Source organism: Lycium ferocissimum, chromosome 2 (genome assembly GCF_029784015.1).
Source record: "Lycium ferocissimum isolate CSIRO_LF1 chromosome 2, AGI_CSIRO_Lferr_CH_V1, whole genome shotgun sequence".
NCBI lineage: Eukaryota > Viridiplantae > Streptophyta > Magnoliopsida > Solanales > Solanaceae > Lycium > Lycium ferocissimum.
The window spans coordinates 53,442,505-53,460,356 of NC_081343.1; the positions used below are offsets into that span (position 1 = coordinate 53,442,505).

Consider the following 17,852-nt stretch of genomic DNA (forward strand, 5'->3'; position numbering starts at 1 on the left):
TGAATTCATCATACAACAATGTTTTCTCATTAAATATTTTTGACATTAATTGAATACTGTAGTATCTTTTAGCAAAAAGAAGTTAGCCAATATGGGTTCAACTCAAAGAAATAAACTAAATTAATTTAACATATGAAAAGCTCAATGCGGATCTTCAAAGACTTTATCTCAAATTTTTTTAGTAAAATAGAAAATACAAGAACTTTCAATTGTTTGATTATTTTTTTAAAAAAAAATGTAATATATAAACTAAGAAAAATGTTTTATTTTAACTTTTAGATATGTTTTTGCACTTTAATATTTTAGAAGTCTTTCTAAACTGTCAAACTAATGTTACAAAAACAAATAAACAAGAGCAGAAAAACTAAAAAACATCTACAAATTAAAATTTTAACGTCGATTTGGACCCAGGTTTAATACGGGCCGAATGACACTAGCTTTTATAAGGTATATATACATAAAAGTTTGGGGAAAAGTCACAAATAGCCATTCCGGTGAAGCTATTGACATCCGGTGGCCCAAGAATCTTAAAAGTCATTTTTTAACCTTTTCAAAATAATTCCATTTTCTAGCCATTTTTCAACTAGTTCCAGTATATGTATATAAACTGTATCATTGTTGTATATGTATCATTACTATATATGTATAGAAAACATACCATACATATATAAACTGTACCATTGTTGCATAGAATATGTATCACAACTGTATATGTATAGAAAAAATGTATCACACGTATAGAAAATGTATCATTATCGTATAGTATATGTATTCCTAAAGTATATGTACTGAAAATATATCATTCTTGTATAATTTGTGTATAATAAATGCATAATCAACATATAATTAGAAAATGTATCATTGATGTATAATTTCTGTTTAATAAATATATAGTTAATGTATACTGACTAATTATACATGTTGTGGATATTTTTTAAAGCTCAATATGAATTTTTTTGGATCTTTTGTGGCGACGTTAGTCGCCACAAATAGTCCTGTTCTTTTTGTAGCGAACTATTAGTGACGACTTTTCATTCAGTCGCCACATAAAGTCTGAACTTTTTTTTTTTTCTTTTTTTTTTCTTTTTTTTTCTTTTTTTTGTAGTGGATGGGTTGGGCTAGCGCTTGACATTAATTTGAGCCGAATGGCCAACTCAGGTCATTTACTTAAATTGAGGCTTTTCTTTTTTCCCCCAATGGTCACACAATGTGTTTTTCCGTAAAAAATTTAGGCATGACAAGTCTTGATTGCATGAAAAAAAAAGAAAAAAGATATGGAGTATCTTAGGGCTCATTTGGTATGAGGGATAAGGATAAATAATCCCAGAATAACTAATCCACTTATCCTGGAATAACTTGTTTCCAACCAAACGACCCCTTAATCTCTACAGCTTATGATTATATGGAAGAAAAACAACGCGTCATATTTAATTTGACACTTACCTGTCTTGTTATGCTTGTTCAATTAGAGCCTCTTTAGAAAGCCATCCATAGGAATTGAATTTGTGTAATAATTGATGTAAATACGTAGTTTGACATGTTGGTTTGACCACATAGTTATATTGGGTACAATTGTTGGGATGCAATTACGTACCCTAATTCTCAAGATGGAGATGAAAACTGGTGGTAATTACAACCTGAAGTAACTTTTCTAGTTTTCTTTTGTCAAATGTATTAGTACTATTCCCACAGTCCCAATATAAGTGACTTTAGCTCATTTTATAGCCATTAAGAAAAATAATAAATATAAGGTATAATTTACTAAATTACCTCTATTTATTAGATGTCTCTTGAGAAGTGGGCACTATTAAGAAGTAGTCCTTCAATAAAAGGGTATAGTTGAAAACAATTAGTACTATTTTTTATCTTGAATTCCTGAAGCGACACCTATCACGGGAAAAAAGTTTTTTGCTAAAGCGACTCTTATTTTGGGGCGGTAGGAATATTCTTTTTACCATATTTTTCTTCCATTTCTCTTATTCTCATTTTCTAACCTTTAAACCTTTACCTATGGTGTTTTTCCATATAATTTTGCAAGTTCTCACTTGCTTCTTCTCCTTTTTTTTTTCCTTCGTTCCTTGAAGACATTTTCATATATTCTAGCTTTGTTTTCTAATCATTACAATAAATTTTTAACTCTTGAAGCCTATATGTACAATCGATTCAATTCTCTTTAGCATTCGTAATAGGATTTTTCTTCCGCAGGTACGTGATCCCATTCCCTTAAGGTCCTGATTATCTTGATCGTTTAATTTTACTAGGCAATCTTGTAGTGAAGCTTTTTTCCTTCGTCAATGTTGGATGAGGCTCCTCTCTATTTCTCTTCTCTCCATTTTCCCGAAGTTCCTACTTGAATGAGAGACACATGTTATAGATAAGATTTAAAGGTTGAGATCTAATTACCCAAATCAAGGTCCTAATCATAGTTTTAAAATAACAAATAATTCCTTTATTTACTCAAAAAATATTGACAATCCCAAAATTCTAGCTAAAATACTATCTCACCTATAAATTAATCCTAAATTTTCCCTCTTTTCCTATTTTATTAGGTGCTCTTTTTAGTTTAGCGGTCAAGTTTTAAAGTATTTTTATTTTTTAATATTTTCATTTAGGATCATGTACAACATTCATATAAACTAATCATGAAGTGAATGAGTTGTGTAAATAAGCAAGAAGCAGGACGATATGAATTATGACTAGAATATTTTTGGGAACATATCCAGTTCTCCCATATTTGATAGAATGTAAAGAGGACGTAGGACAAAAAAATTAAGAAGAGCTGTTCAAGAAAAAAAAAGAAAAAAAAAGAGCACGTAATAAAATAGGAAAAGTGAGAAAATTTTAGGATTAATTTGCAGGTGAGATAATGTTTTAGATAGAATTTTGAGACTGTCAATATTTTTTAGAGTAAAATAAAGGAAATACTTGTTATTCTAACTATGGTTAGAACCTTAATTTGGGTAATTATATCTCAACCCTTAATTCTTAACTATGACATGTGTCTCTCATCCAAGTATGAACTTGGAGAAAATGGAGAGAAGAGAAATGGAGAGGAGCCTCATCCGTGTGTGTGTATGTAATTTATAGATCCAACTAATAGTAAAGCACTAAAAGAGAAGAGCAGAGACTTTCGTCCAAAGTGTGTCAACACAGCCTACAAGTTGAATACATTGGAAAAACTGAAATACCTTAAATTGCAGGATGAAAACAGATCAGCCCGTTAAACTTTTACCCCCAACAATCCTACAAACAAGAGTTATTCCTCAACCAAATTAACTTCCTACTATGAGATAACCAATATTACTTGAACATCCATAATTTCACAATAAACAATACGCGGTCTTTTTCTTCTCAAAATATAGGAAAAGGCTATTCCAAAATATATTATTGACTAAGAAAAAGGGAAGAGGGGTTTAAATACACTATATTCCTTCAAAAGACTTGAGAGGATCATTTGGATCTATTTCAGCAATGTCTGGGAGATCAATTGGTAGAGTTTCCAAACTCAATCCTTTCTTCTTAAGAGCCTCGAGGATCTCCTCAAACACAATTTTGTTGCCAGTTTGACTCAAGTGCAAACCATCGCTACAAAATCAAAAATGGATAAATGCAATGAGACTATTAGAAAAGAATTTTAACTTCTACAAGCTGACAGTGTAAAAGAAATTTTAAACTACGCGATCATCTAAGAGATAATTGCAGATAACGACTCATGATTAATTATAGATAACAACTCATGATTAGTGAAATTTGTAAATCTGGAAATAAAGCAAGTTAGAAGCTACAACATGTAATTTACTCTTTATCACTGTAGATATTCTCTACATTGTAAGTGCATTTTAAGTTAAGATCATTTAAAACCAGTATGCAAGAAGAGACAGAGCAAAGGAGAATCCTATGATCAAACAAAGAGTTTACAGTATATCTAAAAATATCATTTTGCATCACACTAAACTTTATAAACTGAATTTTTAAAATATGAAAAGCTAAAAGAATATAATTGTGATCAAGTAGCAATTATGTACTGCATTTTCCCCGGTAATCATGTTTGTAAATTGAATCTAAATACGAGCAGACAATGCTTGCTGATGGGGGTGGCAAATGGGTGAGTTTGGTTGGATTTGGGCAGGTAGAAAATGATTTGAACAAAAATGAGTTGGATTTCAACCCGCCCATATTTCATGTGGGTAAAATATGAATTGGGAGATAAATGGGTGGGTTGGTTATGGTTTAGCCCATATTATATAAGTGTAATATTATTTCAAGTGTAATGTTTATAATTTTTTCTTTTGTCAAATTGAGTTAATTTTTTCATATATTGATTATTAAATATTATGAAATAGAAAATTCGGGGGTGGGGAGTAAAAAAAAAATTCTTATAATTTTTTATAAAAGTAAGATAAAATAAATGAAATAGAAAATGTGGGCGGGTCGGGGGGTAGGCGGGGTAAGGTCGGGTGGGAGGTAAGAAATTTTTTTCTCATTTTTTAATAAAATTTTCTCAAAAGTTAAATAAAATATATGAAATAGAAAATTCGAGGGCGTGCGGGGAGTGGTGGTAGTGGTGTGGGTATGGGGTGAGGGGGAGTAAGGGGTGGCGTAGAGGGTGGGTAGGGGTGGTAGGGAGCAGGGACAGGGATGGAGTGGGTAGGTTCATATGGGGGTTGAGGATGGAGGGTGGGGTGCGTTGGTGTGTGTTTTTTATCGATCAAGAAAAAATATTTTCCCTTAAATTTTTAAGGAAAATATTTTCTTCGAAAATGAGTTGTTATTGGGTGATTGGTCCAGTGAGTTCATGAAAATTTTTATGGTGGTTGTGGCACAAATATGACTTGACATGTAAGGGAATTACTTTTCGAAAAAGTAGTGTGTGGGTCCCATTTCTATTACCCCTTCATCCTATTTGTTTCTCCTTGGCCTCTCTTCACATTTTTTTTTTTTTTTTGGGAGGCTGAATCCTCTTTTTACTTATCATCCCTCCTCTTCTTCATTTAATTTCATGGAGGTTTATTCTTCAAACGTAATAGAAGCACTACACCATGGCGATTTTCTAGATCAGTTTTCTGGTCATGGATTTTTTCTGTCACCCAAATTTTTTATATTGATGCATATATTTATCTTCTCTATTTGATGTTTGGTATATTTGGAGGTGGATTTAGAATTTAAATTATATGAGTTCACTTTTTAAGATTGTTAGTATTAAACTCATTATATATTTAAAGTTATGAGTGTTGAGATAATCAAGCAGATTGATGCAAAAGGGGTTAGTCAGTTAGTTAGGGACCAAATTGTAAATCTAAAATTATGTCCTAGTCGGTTAGTGGAGGATAAAGGATAAAATATCTAGACTAGTTAGCTGTTGACAACTGTATAAGAAAATACAATCTACTTAGCTTTGAGTGTACAGTTCATTTCTTTTTGAACGGAATTAAATGAGCAATTACTTTCTCTCTCCAAAATCTCTCATTTCTCTTCTTCGAACTCCATAGAATCTGTTGCCATTGATGAAGATACACAAGTTATCATGGGATCAGAGCTTGTGCGTATGATCTAAGTTGCGTGTTCTTCATTGAAACAGATAGATTTCATATTATCTCTCTGTTCTTACTTCGAATTCTTTTCTTCGCTTTAAAATTGAAATTGTTTCGATCAATTTCAGATCTGATAATTCTGATTGAATCACCTAGAAACAATTGCTCAAAACTAGCTAGATTTGAATCGAATTAATGGCGATCAAAGAAATCAACAGCAATACGAGTACTGGAGCTGGAACAAGCACTGCTACTGTCATTGATCAACATCATCCACTGTTTCTTCAGAGTTGCGACACATCAGGTAGCTCCTTAATCTCAATTAAGCTAATTGGACTAGATAACTATGCTCGATGGAGTAGTTCAATGCGAATTGGTTTACTAGGCAAGAGCAAATTAGGTTTTGTTGATGGAAAACATCCAAAGGAAAAGTTTGATAGTTCGTTACATGACTTGTGGGAAAAATGTAATGCTATTGTTTTGTCTTGAATTATGCAATCGATGAGTACTGAATTGCTAAATGGAATAATACATGCTTCTAGTGCACATAACGTATGGACAGATCTTAAGGAAAGGTTTGATAAAGTGAATAGATCTCGTGTCTTTTACTTGCACAAGGAAATAGCCACTTTAACACAAGGAATATCGTCTGTATCTAGTTATTTCTCTAGATTGAAGAAGCTATGGGCTGAATTTGACGCTATTATGCCATGCCCTAGATGTGGTTGTGATGAATCCACAAATACATTGAACACTTTGAATATCAAAGGCTTTTGCAGTTCTTAATGGGATTAAATTAAACTTATGCTTAGTCTAGCAATCAAATGTTAAACATGACACCAGTACCCTCCATTAACAAGGCATATGCTATGGTTCTGTCTGAGGAAAGCAGAAGAAAACTGGTTAACTCTTGTCATGTGCTAGGAATTAGTGAAGGAACAGCTCTTTTCAATCACAAAGGAGGTTTCAATCCTGGTGCAAGTACCTCTTCTCAAGGAGCTCAGTATAACAATAAAGGAATACTTGGTTTAGGCTATCACACCAGCTATTCCTCAAGTGCTTCTACCTCAGGGACTCAATATAGACCAAGTTCAAGCTCAGGTTCTACTTTAGGGAACCAATATAAACCCAAGGAAAAATGACATATATTGTGACTTCTATCATTTTAGAGGCCATACTAGAGGAAACTGCTATAAGCTACATGGATATCCAGCTGACCACAAACCTAAGAAGAAGTTCACACCAAGGAACTCATCTCACTTTGTGGGAGAGGGTCAGCTAAATGGGGCAGGTAGTAGCACATCTGACTCATCTGTTAACTTTGCAGGACACCATTCAAGAGAACAAGCCACATCAAGCCACATCAACATCTCTCAGTTCACACAAGAGCAGTATAATCAGATCCTGCAGATGCTAGGCAAGTCAAGTGACTATACTAACTCAGCAATGGCTGCAAGTATGGCTGATTTTCCCAAGTTCTCTGAGAGTCTAGCCAAATGGATAGTTGACATAGGAGCATCAAACCACATGGTAAAAAGTTTTAGTATACTAAGTGAAGCAATTCAGTTGCACTTTAAAACTGGCAAAGTACACCTACCTACTGGAGGTTTAGCAATTGTTAATCATATAAGGAATACAGTTGTCCTTGATGGTCAGAAAATCTCAAATGTGATGTATATTCCTGAATTCAAGTACAATTTGCTATCTATGTCCAAACTGACAAGAGAACTACGGTGTGTAGCTATGTTCTTTCCTGATTTTTGTCTCTTCCAGGACCTCTTCAGTGGAATGGTGAACTAGAAGGTGGCTTATATATGTTGACATCTTGCTATAAGGTGCCAGCTCAAGTTAAAGAAGCGAAGACCTCAGTTCTCAAGTCTTTGACTACTGTTACTAAGGAAGACTATCTCAAATATGCTAGTAGAATAAACGTTTCTGTTTGGCATAGGAGACTAGGTCATATGCCTATTGACTGTCTCAGGAAAGTTGTTTGAACATGCTACACATGATGTAAATACACCAGATTGCATTGTTTGTCCAATTGCAAAACAAACAAGGCTTCCATTTCATTTGAGTAATTCCATGTCTACATCTTGCTTTCATATTGTTCATGGTGATATTTGGGGCCCCTATAGAGTTCCTACTCATGAGGGTCAAAGATACTTTCTTAAACTGGTAGATGATTATTCCAAGTATACTTGGTTGTTTCTATTACTATCTAAGTATGAAGTTGTTGTAGTACTTAGGAAGTTCTTCCTAATGGTTTAGAATGTTTACTCTACCTCAGTTAAATTTCTTAGGACAGATAATGGGTGTGAATTTTTTAACTCTTTCATGACTGAGCTGCTGTGTTCTTTGGGTATCATTCACCAAAGCTCATGTGTGTATACTTCACAGCAAAATGGAGTAGCAAAGAGAAGGCATAGGCATATTCTAAACATTGCTCGAGCTGTTAGGTTCCATCTGGTGTTCCTCTTAAATTTCAGGGTGAATGTGTCACCACTGCTGTTTACATCATTAATAGAATTCCTTTTGCTGTCCTTAAAGGAAGATCTCTTCATGACCTTCTACATGGTCATCTTCCTACTCTTAGCCATATGAAGGTGTTTGGTTGCCTAGGCTATGTTACTACTCTCAAAAGGGGTGATAAGTTTTCTCCTAGAGCTATTCCAGCTGTGTTCTTGGTTATTCTCTTACACAGAAAGGGTACAAGATGTACACTCTTCATACCAAAGAATTTCTCATTAGTAGAGATGTTTTGTTTAAGGAAGAGGTGTTTCCCTATAAACATATGAATATTTCTGAGTCTGCTTCCTTATTTCCCATTGTGGATCCTACCACCTTCCATAATGATTCTCCCAACACTGCTCCATCTCCCAATCCTGTCTCCTATACTCCCTCAGTTAGTTCAGATCCCTCACCTACTTCTGATCATATATCACTAACTTCTGATCCTTTAGTAGTTCCCACTTCATCCTCTCCTTATCCTCCAATTCCTACTCCTACTATCTCTGCTCCTTCTAAACCATCTCCTAGGAAGTCTGGTAAGGGTGTCAAACCTCCAATATGGATGAAAGACTATATCACTCAACACAAAGGTAGTGCCAATTGTTGCTATCCTCTATCAGATGGTAGTTATGATCATGTTTCTTCCTCTTATGGTATGGTACGATAATGTTTCTTCCTCTTATGGTATGGCACTGGCTTCTTATTCAGCCATTGAGAAACCTCAGACTTATTCCAAAGCTGCTCAAATCCCTAAATGGATTGAGGCCATGAAATCTAAGATTATTGCGCTAGAAGACAATCACACATGGTCAATTGTTGACTTGCCTCCCGGCAAAACCCCTACTGGGTGCAAATGGGTGTTTAGGGTCAAGTATACTGCTGATGGTAAGGTAGAAAGATATAAGGCCAGGTTGGTGGCCAAGGGGTACAGTCAAAGGGAAGGTCTTGATTATTCTAAGACCTTCTCCCCAGTTGCCAAGATGGTAACTGTTAGATTTGTCATTGCTATAGCTGCTGTCAAGCATTGGCATCTATTTCAAATGCATGTTCACAATGCTTTTCTGCATGGTGAATTATTGGAAGAAGTGACATGGATATTCCTCAAGGGTTTGCAACCCAGGGAGGGTCTTGTAGAAAGGTTTGCAAACTTTATAAATCCTTATATGGCTTTCAACAGGCCCCTAGACAATGGAACAAAAAACTAACAGATGTTTTAGTTGAGCTGGGATTTATACAGATTCACTTTGATTACTCTCTCTTTACGCAGAAGTTTGGTGATGATCTGGTGGTGGTGCTAGTATATGTAGATGATTTGATTGTCACTGGAAGCTCATTGTTTCACATTCAGGAAATGACTTGAAGTTGAAGTTCAAGATGAAAGACTTGAGAGAACTCAAGTTCTTTCTTGGCATAGAAGTTGCAAGGTCAGCAAAAGGGGTACTCTTAAATCAAAGAAAATATGCACCGGAGTTGATCTCAGAATTAGGGCTTGGAGGGTCAAAACCTGTTGGTACTCCTCTAGAGAAGTTGCAAGGTCAGCAAAAGGGGTACTCTTAAATCAAAGAAAATATGCACTGGAGTTGATCTCAGAATTAGGGCTTGGAGGGTCAAAACCTGTTGGTACTCCTCTAGAAACAAATATCAAGCTAACTTCAATAGAGTTTGACTCAGTTGTGAAGGAGACTTCACCTGAAGAAACAGTGATATACTCTCCATCAAAGGAAACAGATGCACTGCTAGAAGATCCAGGACAGTATCAAAGATTATTTGGAAAGACTACTATATCTAAAAATGACTAGAGTTGATATTTCTTATGCTATGCAAACACTCAGCCAGTTCATGCACAAACCTAAACAGTCACATTGGGATGCTGCACTTAGAATGGTGAGATACATAAAAAAAAATGCACCTGGTTTGGGCCTATTAATGCCATCTGAAGGGACAGGCAAACTTGAAGCCTATTGTGACTCAGACTGGGGTGGTTGCTTGCAAACAAGAAGATCTGTAAGGGGCTATTTGGTAAGATTTGGTGATGTATTAGTGTCCCGGAAATCTAAGAAATAGGACATTGTTGCTAGAAGCTCAGCAGAAGCTGAATTTAGAAGCATGGCTTCAACTGTTGCAGAATTAACTTAGCTAACTAGTCTATTCAAAGAGTTAGGGACTGAAGTGCAACTTCCTGTGAATTTGTTTTGCGATAGCAAAGATGCAATCCAAATTGCAACAAATCCAATATTCCATGATAGGACAAAGCACATTGACATTGACCGTCACTTTGTCAGGGAAAAAATTGTGTTGGGGCTGATCAAAACTCATCATGTATCAACTAAGGAACAATTAGCTGATTTGCTGACCAAGAGCCTTGGAAGAGTACAACATGATTACCTGATCTTCAAGCTGGGGTTAAAGGATCTCTTCCAACCATCAGCTTGAGGGAGGGTGTTGAGATAATCAAGCAGATTGATGCAAAAAGAGTTAGTTAGTTAGGGACCAAATTGTAAATCTAAAATTATGTCCTAGTCGGTTAGTGGAGGATAAAATATCTAGACTAGTTAGCTATTGACAGATGTATAAGAAAATACAATCTACTTAGCTTTGAGTGTACAGTTCATTTCTTTTTGAACATAATTAAATGAGCAGTAACTTTCTCTCTCTAAAATCTCTCATTTCTCTTCTTCGAACTCTATAGAATCCGTTGCCATTGATGAAGATACACAAGTTATCAATGAGTTTATATCTACTTTTTGTTGTAAATTTTTAGTTGATTTTAAACATAAATTTATACTTATCATAAAAAAAAAATGCTAAATTTGGATGAACATGATATCAAAAAACTATATCCGCTCAGGGGCAATGGTACTTCAGTTTACTGAGTTGGCGAAATTACAAGAAGGTTACTTTTGGTGTTTACTCTTTTGCTCAGCCATAACCCGGCTCATAATAAGTGTCTTTTTGGTCTTTTTATTCTGGTCCAAAATAAATCTCCTTTTACATAATTAAGAAGGTCTTAATTATTTTCTTTCAAATTTATCTTCTTTCAAATTTATCCTTATTTAGATAAGTGAATTTTATGTAATCAAGAAGCTATATTAAATAAGTACCAATTAATTAAGTATCAATTAGTCAAAATACCTATTTTTTTAGGAGTTATACTATTTCCTTAAAAGAGTGTGCTAAAGGCCAATAGACACTTACTTTGTCCTGGATGGGGTACTCAACAATAAATTATAAATTTTATTGTTATTTTTATCCTTTTTCATTTAAATGACTTTGATTAATAATTGTGGAAATACTAATTTCAGGACATTATTAATTTTCACCGTGTCTTGATTTTGCTGTGTCATTTAAATTTGTGCAATTAAATGGCCCTATGTAAATAAATTAAAAAATAAATAAAAAGTACTCATATGTTTTTTCAAGCTTAGCCAAATGGAGATCATGAGTAAAGGGGTTAGGATGAGAAGGAAAACTCATAACGAGTGGAACCCATAATGTCCACTTGTCAATTAATAAAAGCTTCACAGAACTATGACATGGCATGTCTCACCCGTCACAAAAAATTTCCGAGTTCATATATGAGTCCCATATTTTTGTCAAAGCCATTTCGCCACGTTTTGATGGGTTAAAAAACCACTTGTCAATTAATAAAAGCTAAAACTCATATTTAACCAAAAAAATTTCGATTCATGATGATGCCTAACTTGATGACTAAAATGTGAGTTAAATGGATTAATTTCTAAATATTGGCTGAAATTGCCACCTCTACTTGCCGATATGTAGGATGCAAATACACCATTACAAGAATTGAAATGAAATTTATGATAAGGAAACAGCTTAGATGATCAGAATAATATCCTTTTAGCCTTAACATGTATCATTTCTAGGCAGAAGCAGACAACTAAATGAATCACGATGAAGTAAAATCATAAAATTTCTTTTCTTGTACAGGGGAGGGAATTAATACCTTAAACAAGCTGTTTGCCAGCCAGGAATTTGCTGCATTCTGGTCCACAGATCCACAGCTACAACCCCACATTCAGCTGCAACAGCTAGACATGCTTTAGCATAGTTTCCAGCAGCTTCATTTGTCCTCTCAGGCCGTCCCAATTTGTTCTCGGTAAAAGGATATCTACATATATTTTTATAAATTAAATATCAGCGTTTCAAGCAAAGTGCACTAATAGTATAACTAGTCAAAAAATCATGATATTCACGGAAAGAGATTTACAGGAGTCGCGCAGGTTCATCAATTGGAGGAGGTGAGATGAGGATAATTTGAGTAGTCGGCCAACGCCCCTACAAATAGCAAAGTGAATCTTCAATATGAGCATAGGTCTCCATTACTTAAGTCCAGAATATACACACACTTATGATAGCACATGGATGACTATTAAATCATAAGATCAAAAACAAGCTGAAACAGCTGAAATGTTGAAAATGGAGAGAGAGAGAGAGATCATGTTTAAGCTAATTAAACAAACACCATGTAGCAAACACCGATAACTTATGTTTATACTCCAATTTCAGATTTGATTTCTATGATGGGGTTATATAGTCAATGACTAATTAGATATAGACAAACTACTGATTTCGTCTTACCTCAACCAAAAAATTCATCCAAATGTAGAGGTGGATTCGTCATCTAAACGTGACGGATTCAAAACTTAATCTTTACAATGTTGTTTAGAATGTTTCACATATATATCTTTGGTATAAGCCACACATTTGGCGTTCATCAATTGAATTCCATATTCAGAATTAATTATAGTAGCTTTCATAAGTTAAAGGGACGTGCTACTGACTATATGTGACTAGGATTACATGCTTAATAAATTGCATATAGGGCCATATTGTGATGCATCTCAACAAGAACGTAGTACAATACATAAACAAACATGGAAAAAAAAAGTATGAACTGTCGTGTTCAATTCTTCATTATTATATTGCCATGCTAAAAACGATGACGATACATATAGTGAATAATGATTCAGGTTGACTCATGACTGGTCTATGACTTGGAATTATTTGCGAGAGAAATATTTCTCGGATCAATGAAAGATGAAAAAGAAGAAAAGGCACAGCTCAGAATTGCGTTGTGACATGTAAAAAGGAAACCACAATTATCTAGGCAATGCGAACGACCTAATAGTACCACCAAGAAGTGCATGGAAAGGCTAGTGAAAAAGACGGGGCACCATGCATTGCATAAAGAAGCAGCAAATTTAGTAAAAATAGACAAGTGGGGAGCAACAAAAGCAACTACTGGGCCTCATATTCGTACACTTTTACTTGGCACTGCATCATGCTTATACTGATCTTTCAAGCCCTACTCATCAATGTAAGCAAAAGAGAGGTTGGTGCTTTTACCTTGAGAACTACATACACTAAACTATCCATCAAGGCCCACTTAAAACTTTTTTAATTCCTTTCTTTTCAAGTCATGTAGGGCTCATTTGGTTGATTGTGTTGGCATAATTAATCCATGCATATTCGTGTAAAATAATATAGTGTTTGGTTGGACGCATAAATTAAAGAAATAAGGCATATTATTTCATGCAGCGTATTGGTTGATAGTATCAAAATACCCGTATTAAGCTATGCAGAAATCTATATATATTATTTTGAGTAAGAAAGAATATGGAGTAAGAGTACGTATATTAGTAATTGTTGGATAACAATCCATTCATTATTAATAACAGTATAACAATTCATTTATTATCAATAATTGTATAACAATCCCTCTATTAATAATTACCACGTAAATGGTTCCCGTATTATAGTCCCCACATTACTAGCATGTGAACCAAATGAAAACAGGAGGAACAAGATAAAGAAGAAGACACAAACTCCAGTGACGTTGCTGGAGTACAATACAGCGCTTGATGAAAGTCATTGTGGAGTGAAATGAAGAGAAAATGGGTCTATACACAAGTTTATACTACTAGTAATTTTCTAATAAGAGTAGAAGCAAGCATATTTACATCATATATATATATATATATATATAAAATCTTGGCTGGACTTGACTATATGGAATTTTTTTCCGTACCTTTTAATAATGCTGAGGGTCAGTTTACTACACAGTCGACCACATGTATCAGTTGCCTTCCATGTGACGTATTGGAGGAGGGATAAATTTAATATTTTCACATTTTCATCTCCATTGTCGTCATGACATAAGAAATCTAGAATTTCTGGAGATCTTAAAGAGATGAAGTATTAACTAACTAAGCTTAAGAAACATCACCACAATTAAATGTAAGGAAGGAAGAAGCATAACTTATGAGAAAATTAATCCAATAATTTTAGAAAACTTTCCTGATGGTTAATACTCCAATCCCTCCGTTTCATTTTACTTGCCCCTATACTATAAATAAACTTTTATTTTTACTTGTCCACTTTAGCAAATCAATAGAATTTTATTACTTTCTTCCCATACTACCCTTAGTGTTACATAACTACATAAGGTATAAGTAGTCAAATTTAGAGTTTCAAAGGTTAGTTTAGTAAAATACACCCCCTAACAAAAGCTTTCATAAGGTGCATAAAATGAAAATAGATTTGACAGTTAAGGCATACGTGAGAGCTTAAAAATATCGATGCCCCAAATCCATATGAGTAAGTATATAGTATAGTTAAATACACCAAGTTTGACCATTGTATACATAAAATGAAATAGTACAAAGAAATGTTCACCTACCTCCTTAAACTGTGAGAGAAAATATATCCTATTAATTTATTGTTTTCTAACGAAATGTTCTAAGTATAATTTCTTTGTCCGTTTTGACAGGATTTTGGTGCTTATTCCAAACAAATCCAGTTAGATCATTCAGTGGTCAAAATTTCCCAAGCAATGGAAAACGAAGGCACAACACACGAACAAAGAAGACAACATTTTTTTGTTTTTTTTAAAGGAAAAGTATTATAGCGCGTTTGCTTAGCTTATACATTTAACAGTAAATGCATTGACTGGCTACCTAACAAAATTTTAGAAAATCAACTCACGCACGTGATCCAGCACAATTACAGCTGCCATCGCTACCATACTTTATTTAGCAACAAATAGTCAAAATCTTCAACAACCTCGCTACCTAAGTAGGTTTGGCAAGAGTAGAGGGTATGCTAATCTTTAAAACTATCTCATGAAAATAGAAAGGCTATGTTCGAAAAACTCTGAGCTCAAGTAACACATAAACAAGACAGTTTGAAAAAGCCACTACAAACGCAAACAAGCCATAGCATATAATACAGACAAAGCAACATATTCAAAATAAAATACTATGATAATCAAAGCACAAAGAAACAACAGATAGTAGTAGAAAAAATCTTCTACAAACTCTAACAATTTTCAAAAACTGCAAATCCCAATGTATGATCAGATTCACGAGGTTGGATTTATGAAGTTTGGTGCACGTGTGGTAAGAGAAATTGATACCTTGAGAAAGGAGACAATGGAGTGAAGATTCTGCTTGTATTCATCAATAGGGACGTGTTGAAAAGCAGAGCATCTATCAACAAGACACGCATCATTTGCTCCAAAGAACACTGTCACAGCCAATGGAGATTCCTCAGTCTCCGGGAAAACTTTCTTTATTACCTTTAAGGCCCATCTTGTGTTATATCCACTATACCCTCTTAGCACAACATCCACCTAAATAAACCAAAAATCCATACACAAAAATCATCAAAAAAAGTCAAGAAATACTCAGACTTTTCTTTTTATAAGTCCATTTAAAAAAGAATGTGTCTTTTCTTTGCTACTAACTCTTTAATTTTAACTTTTCACCTAAAGATTATAATATATTTTCGTACATTTGCGTATTTTTATTTTAATATGACAAAATTTAAAAGTTTTAAAAAACGTGTCTATGTCAAAGTCAGACAAACAAATTGAAATAGATAGAGTAATTAAGAAGAAGAAGAAGAGAGAAATTAAAGGGGTGTTTGGATGTATACCGTGCGGTTGAAGTGCTTGACAAGAGAAGCACCCCAGCCACCATCATCAAAGGACATTTCAGTGATGGAATCTCCAAACAGATAAATCTTTGGTCTCATTTTTTCCTTTTGAAATGATCAGATTAAAGTGAAAAGGATAAAAGAAGGAGAAAGAGGAAGATTTTAGCTTTTAAGATTATGTGAAACAGAAAAGGATTGGACTATATAGAAGAAGATGATGGTGGTAGGGGAGGGTCTGGAAGTAGAAAGGTGCAGTAAATGCTGTACTTTAAAAGCTGCAATTACTGTTTTCTCTTTTTACCTAAAGCTGATGTCAACCACCTTCGAAATGTAATTTTCTTGCTACATCCTCTATTCGGTTTTACTAGTCTTCTATTTACTTGGAGCCTGTTTGGAAAGCCACCTGATAATTGGAATTGGTGTAATTACCATCCTAATAATTAAACAGCTTAGTAATTATACAGTATTATAATTATAATGGCCTGTTTATTTGACATAATGTAATTACAGTGTAATTATAAGTGTGTTGTTTGGTTGCACAAATATAATTACACAGTTAATTTAATTTAAAAATAAAATTTAATTATAAAAAAATTAATATTAATATTTAAAAAATATGTGCCTTTATAAATGATTTTAAATTATTTATCTAATAATACATTTCTTCTTGAAAATATGTTAATTAGTAATCATACATTTGTAACTAATATTGTAAAAAATAATTGATTTATAATTTCAAATTAATAATATTTAAATTTTAATTGATTATAAAACTTAAAAGCATACCTTTTTTGCGAGAACATCACGGGATTGGATCTTTGACAAAAAAAGAATATTTATAAATATAATGCCATAACACTATTCAAATGTTTGACAATAATTCTATCAACTGTAAGTGAAAAATAAATAACATGCAAAGTGAAATAACAAATCAATAGTACTAAAGCAAATATTTTTAAAATCGAAAATATAACCTAAATTCAAAATTCAAAAGATTTTTTTTAACATAATACTCTTATGTCAAATTCCAACGTTACATAAGTATGTTTCAACGTAACATAAGTAAATACTCCTATAATTCAAAAGAAAGGAAAATATAAGTTTCATAACCTCATTCACAATGAAATTCTACTTTAATAACGTCACTTATTATATGTCAAGTTTGTTAATGACTCATTCTTTCTAATATTAAGAGATGTAGTTTCAAAAATTAGAATATTAACACGGTTATGCTAAATGAATAAAATAAAAAACTAAAAAAAAAAAATTGAGCAATTACATGGAACCACAAGAAGTAAAAGGTAATTTGGAATGAGAGAGAAAGGAAATGAAATATAAATTCTATAAAAAGAAAAATATATTTTTAAAAATACAAATAATTAAAAAGCAAAAATAAAAAAGAAATTAAATAATAGAAATAAAAAATAAATTAGAAAAGAAAATAAATTAAAATAAAATTAAAAAGAAATTAAATATTAGAAATAAAAAATAAATTAAAAAAGAAAAGAAATTAAAATAAAATTAAAAAGTAATCCTGTAGTTACAGGGTGTAATTACACCCCGATTCCCCCCCCCCTTGAGAATTAGGGTGTAATTACACCCTCTCAATTACACCCAATTCCTACCTAATTAATTACCTCACAAACAAAATGACGGTAAATCAGAAATTACACCCAATTCGAATTACCTGGGTGGCTTTCCAAACAGGCCCTTGAGGAAATGACTTGTTAGACGCTAATGAAACATAATGAGAAGGGGAACTCTAAAAAGAAGAGACATATAAAAGAGAAAAAGAAAAGGTGAATGGAAGTTGTTTTTCAATCTTAATTATGTTTCTCAGGCTTTTTAAATTGGAAT

The 17,852-nt window shown here is 33.4% G+C and overlaps 1 protein-coding gene across 2 annotated transcripts; it reads right to left on the minus strand.

Moving 5' to 3' along the window:
* Positions 1-3,256: 3,256 nt before the first annotated feature.
* On the minus strand, positions 3,257-16,235 carry LOC132044520 (GDSL esterase/lipase At5g45920). Of its 2 annotated transcripts, XM_059435028.1 has the most exons (6): positions 15,996-16,235; positions 15,475-15,690; positions 12,268-12,335; positions 12,004-12,168; positions 10,425-10,467; positions 3,466-3,585 (listed from the first exon to the last, which is right to left on the minus strand). In XM_059435028.1, exons 1-5 carry the CDS (start codon positions 16,092-16,094, stop codon positions 10,464-10,466), a joined length of 552 nt encoding a protein of 183 aa, XP_059291011.1. In that variant the 5' UTR covers positions 16,095-16,235; the 3' UTR covers positions 3,466-3,585; positions 10,425-10,463. The 2 variants fall into 2 exon arrangements, with proteins under 2 accessions (XP_059291002.1, XP_059291011.1); XM_059435019.1 differs by lacking the exon at positions 10,425-10,467 and having other exon boundaries at positions 3,257-3,585; positions 15,996-16,231.
* Positions 16,236-17,852: the final 1,617 nt, after the last annotated feature.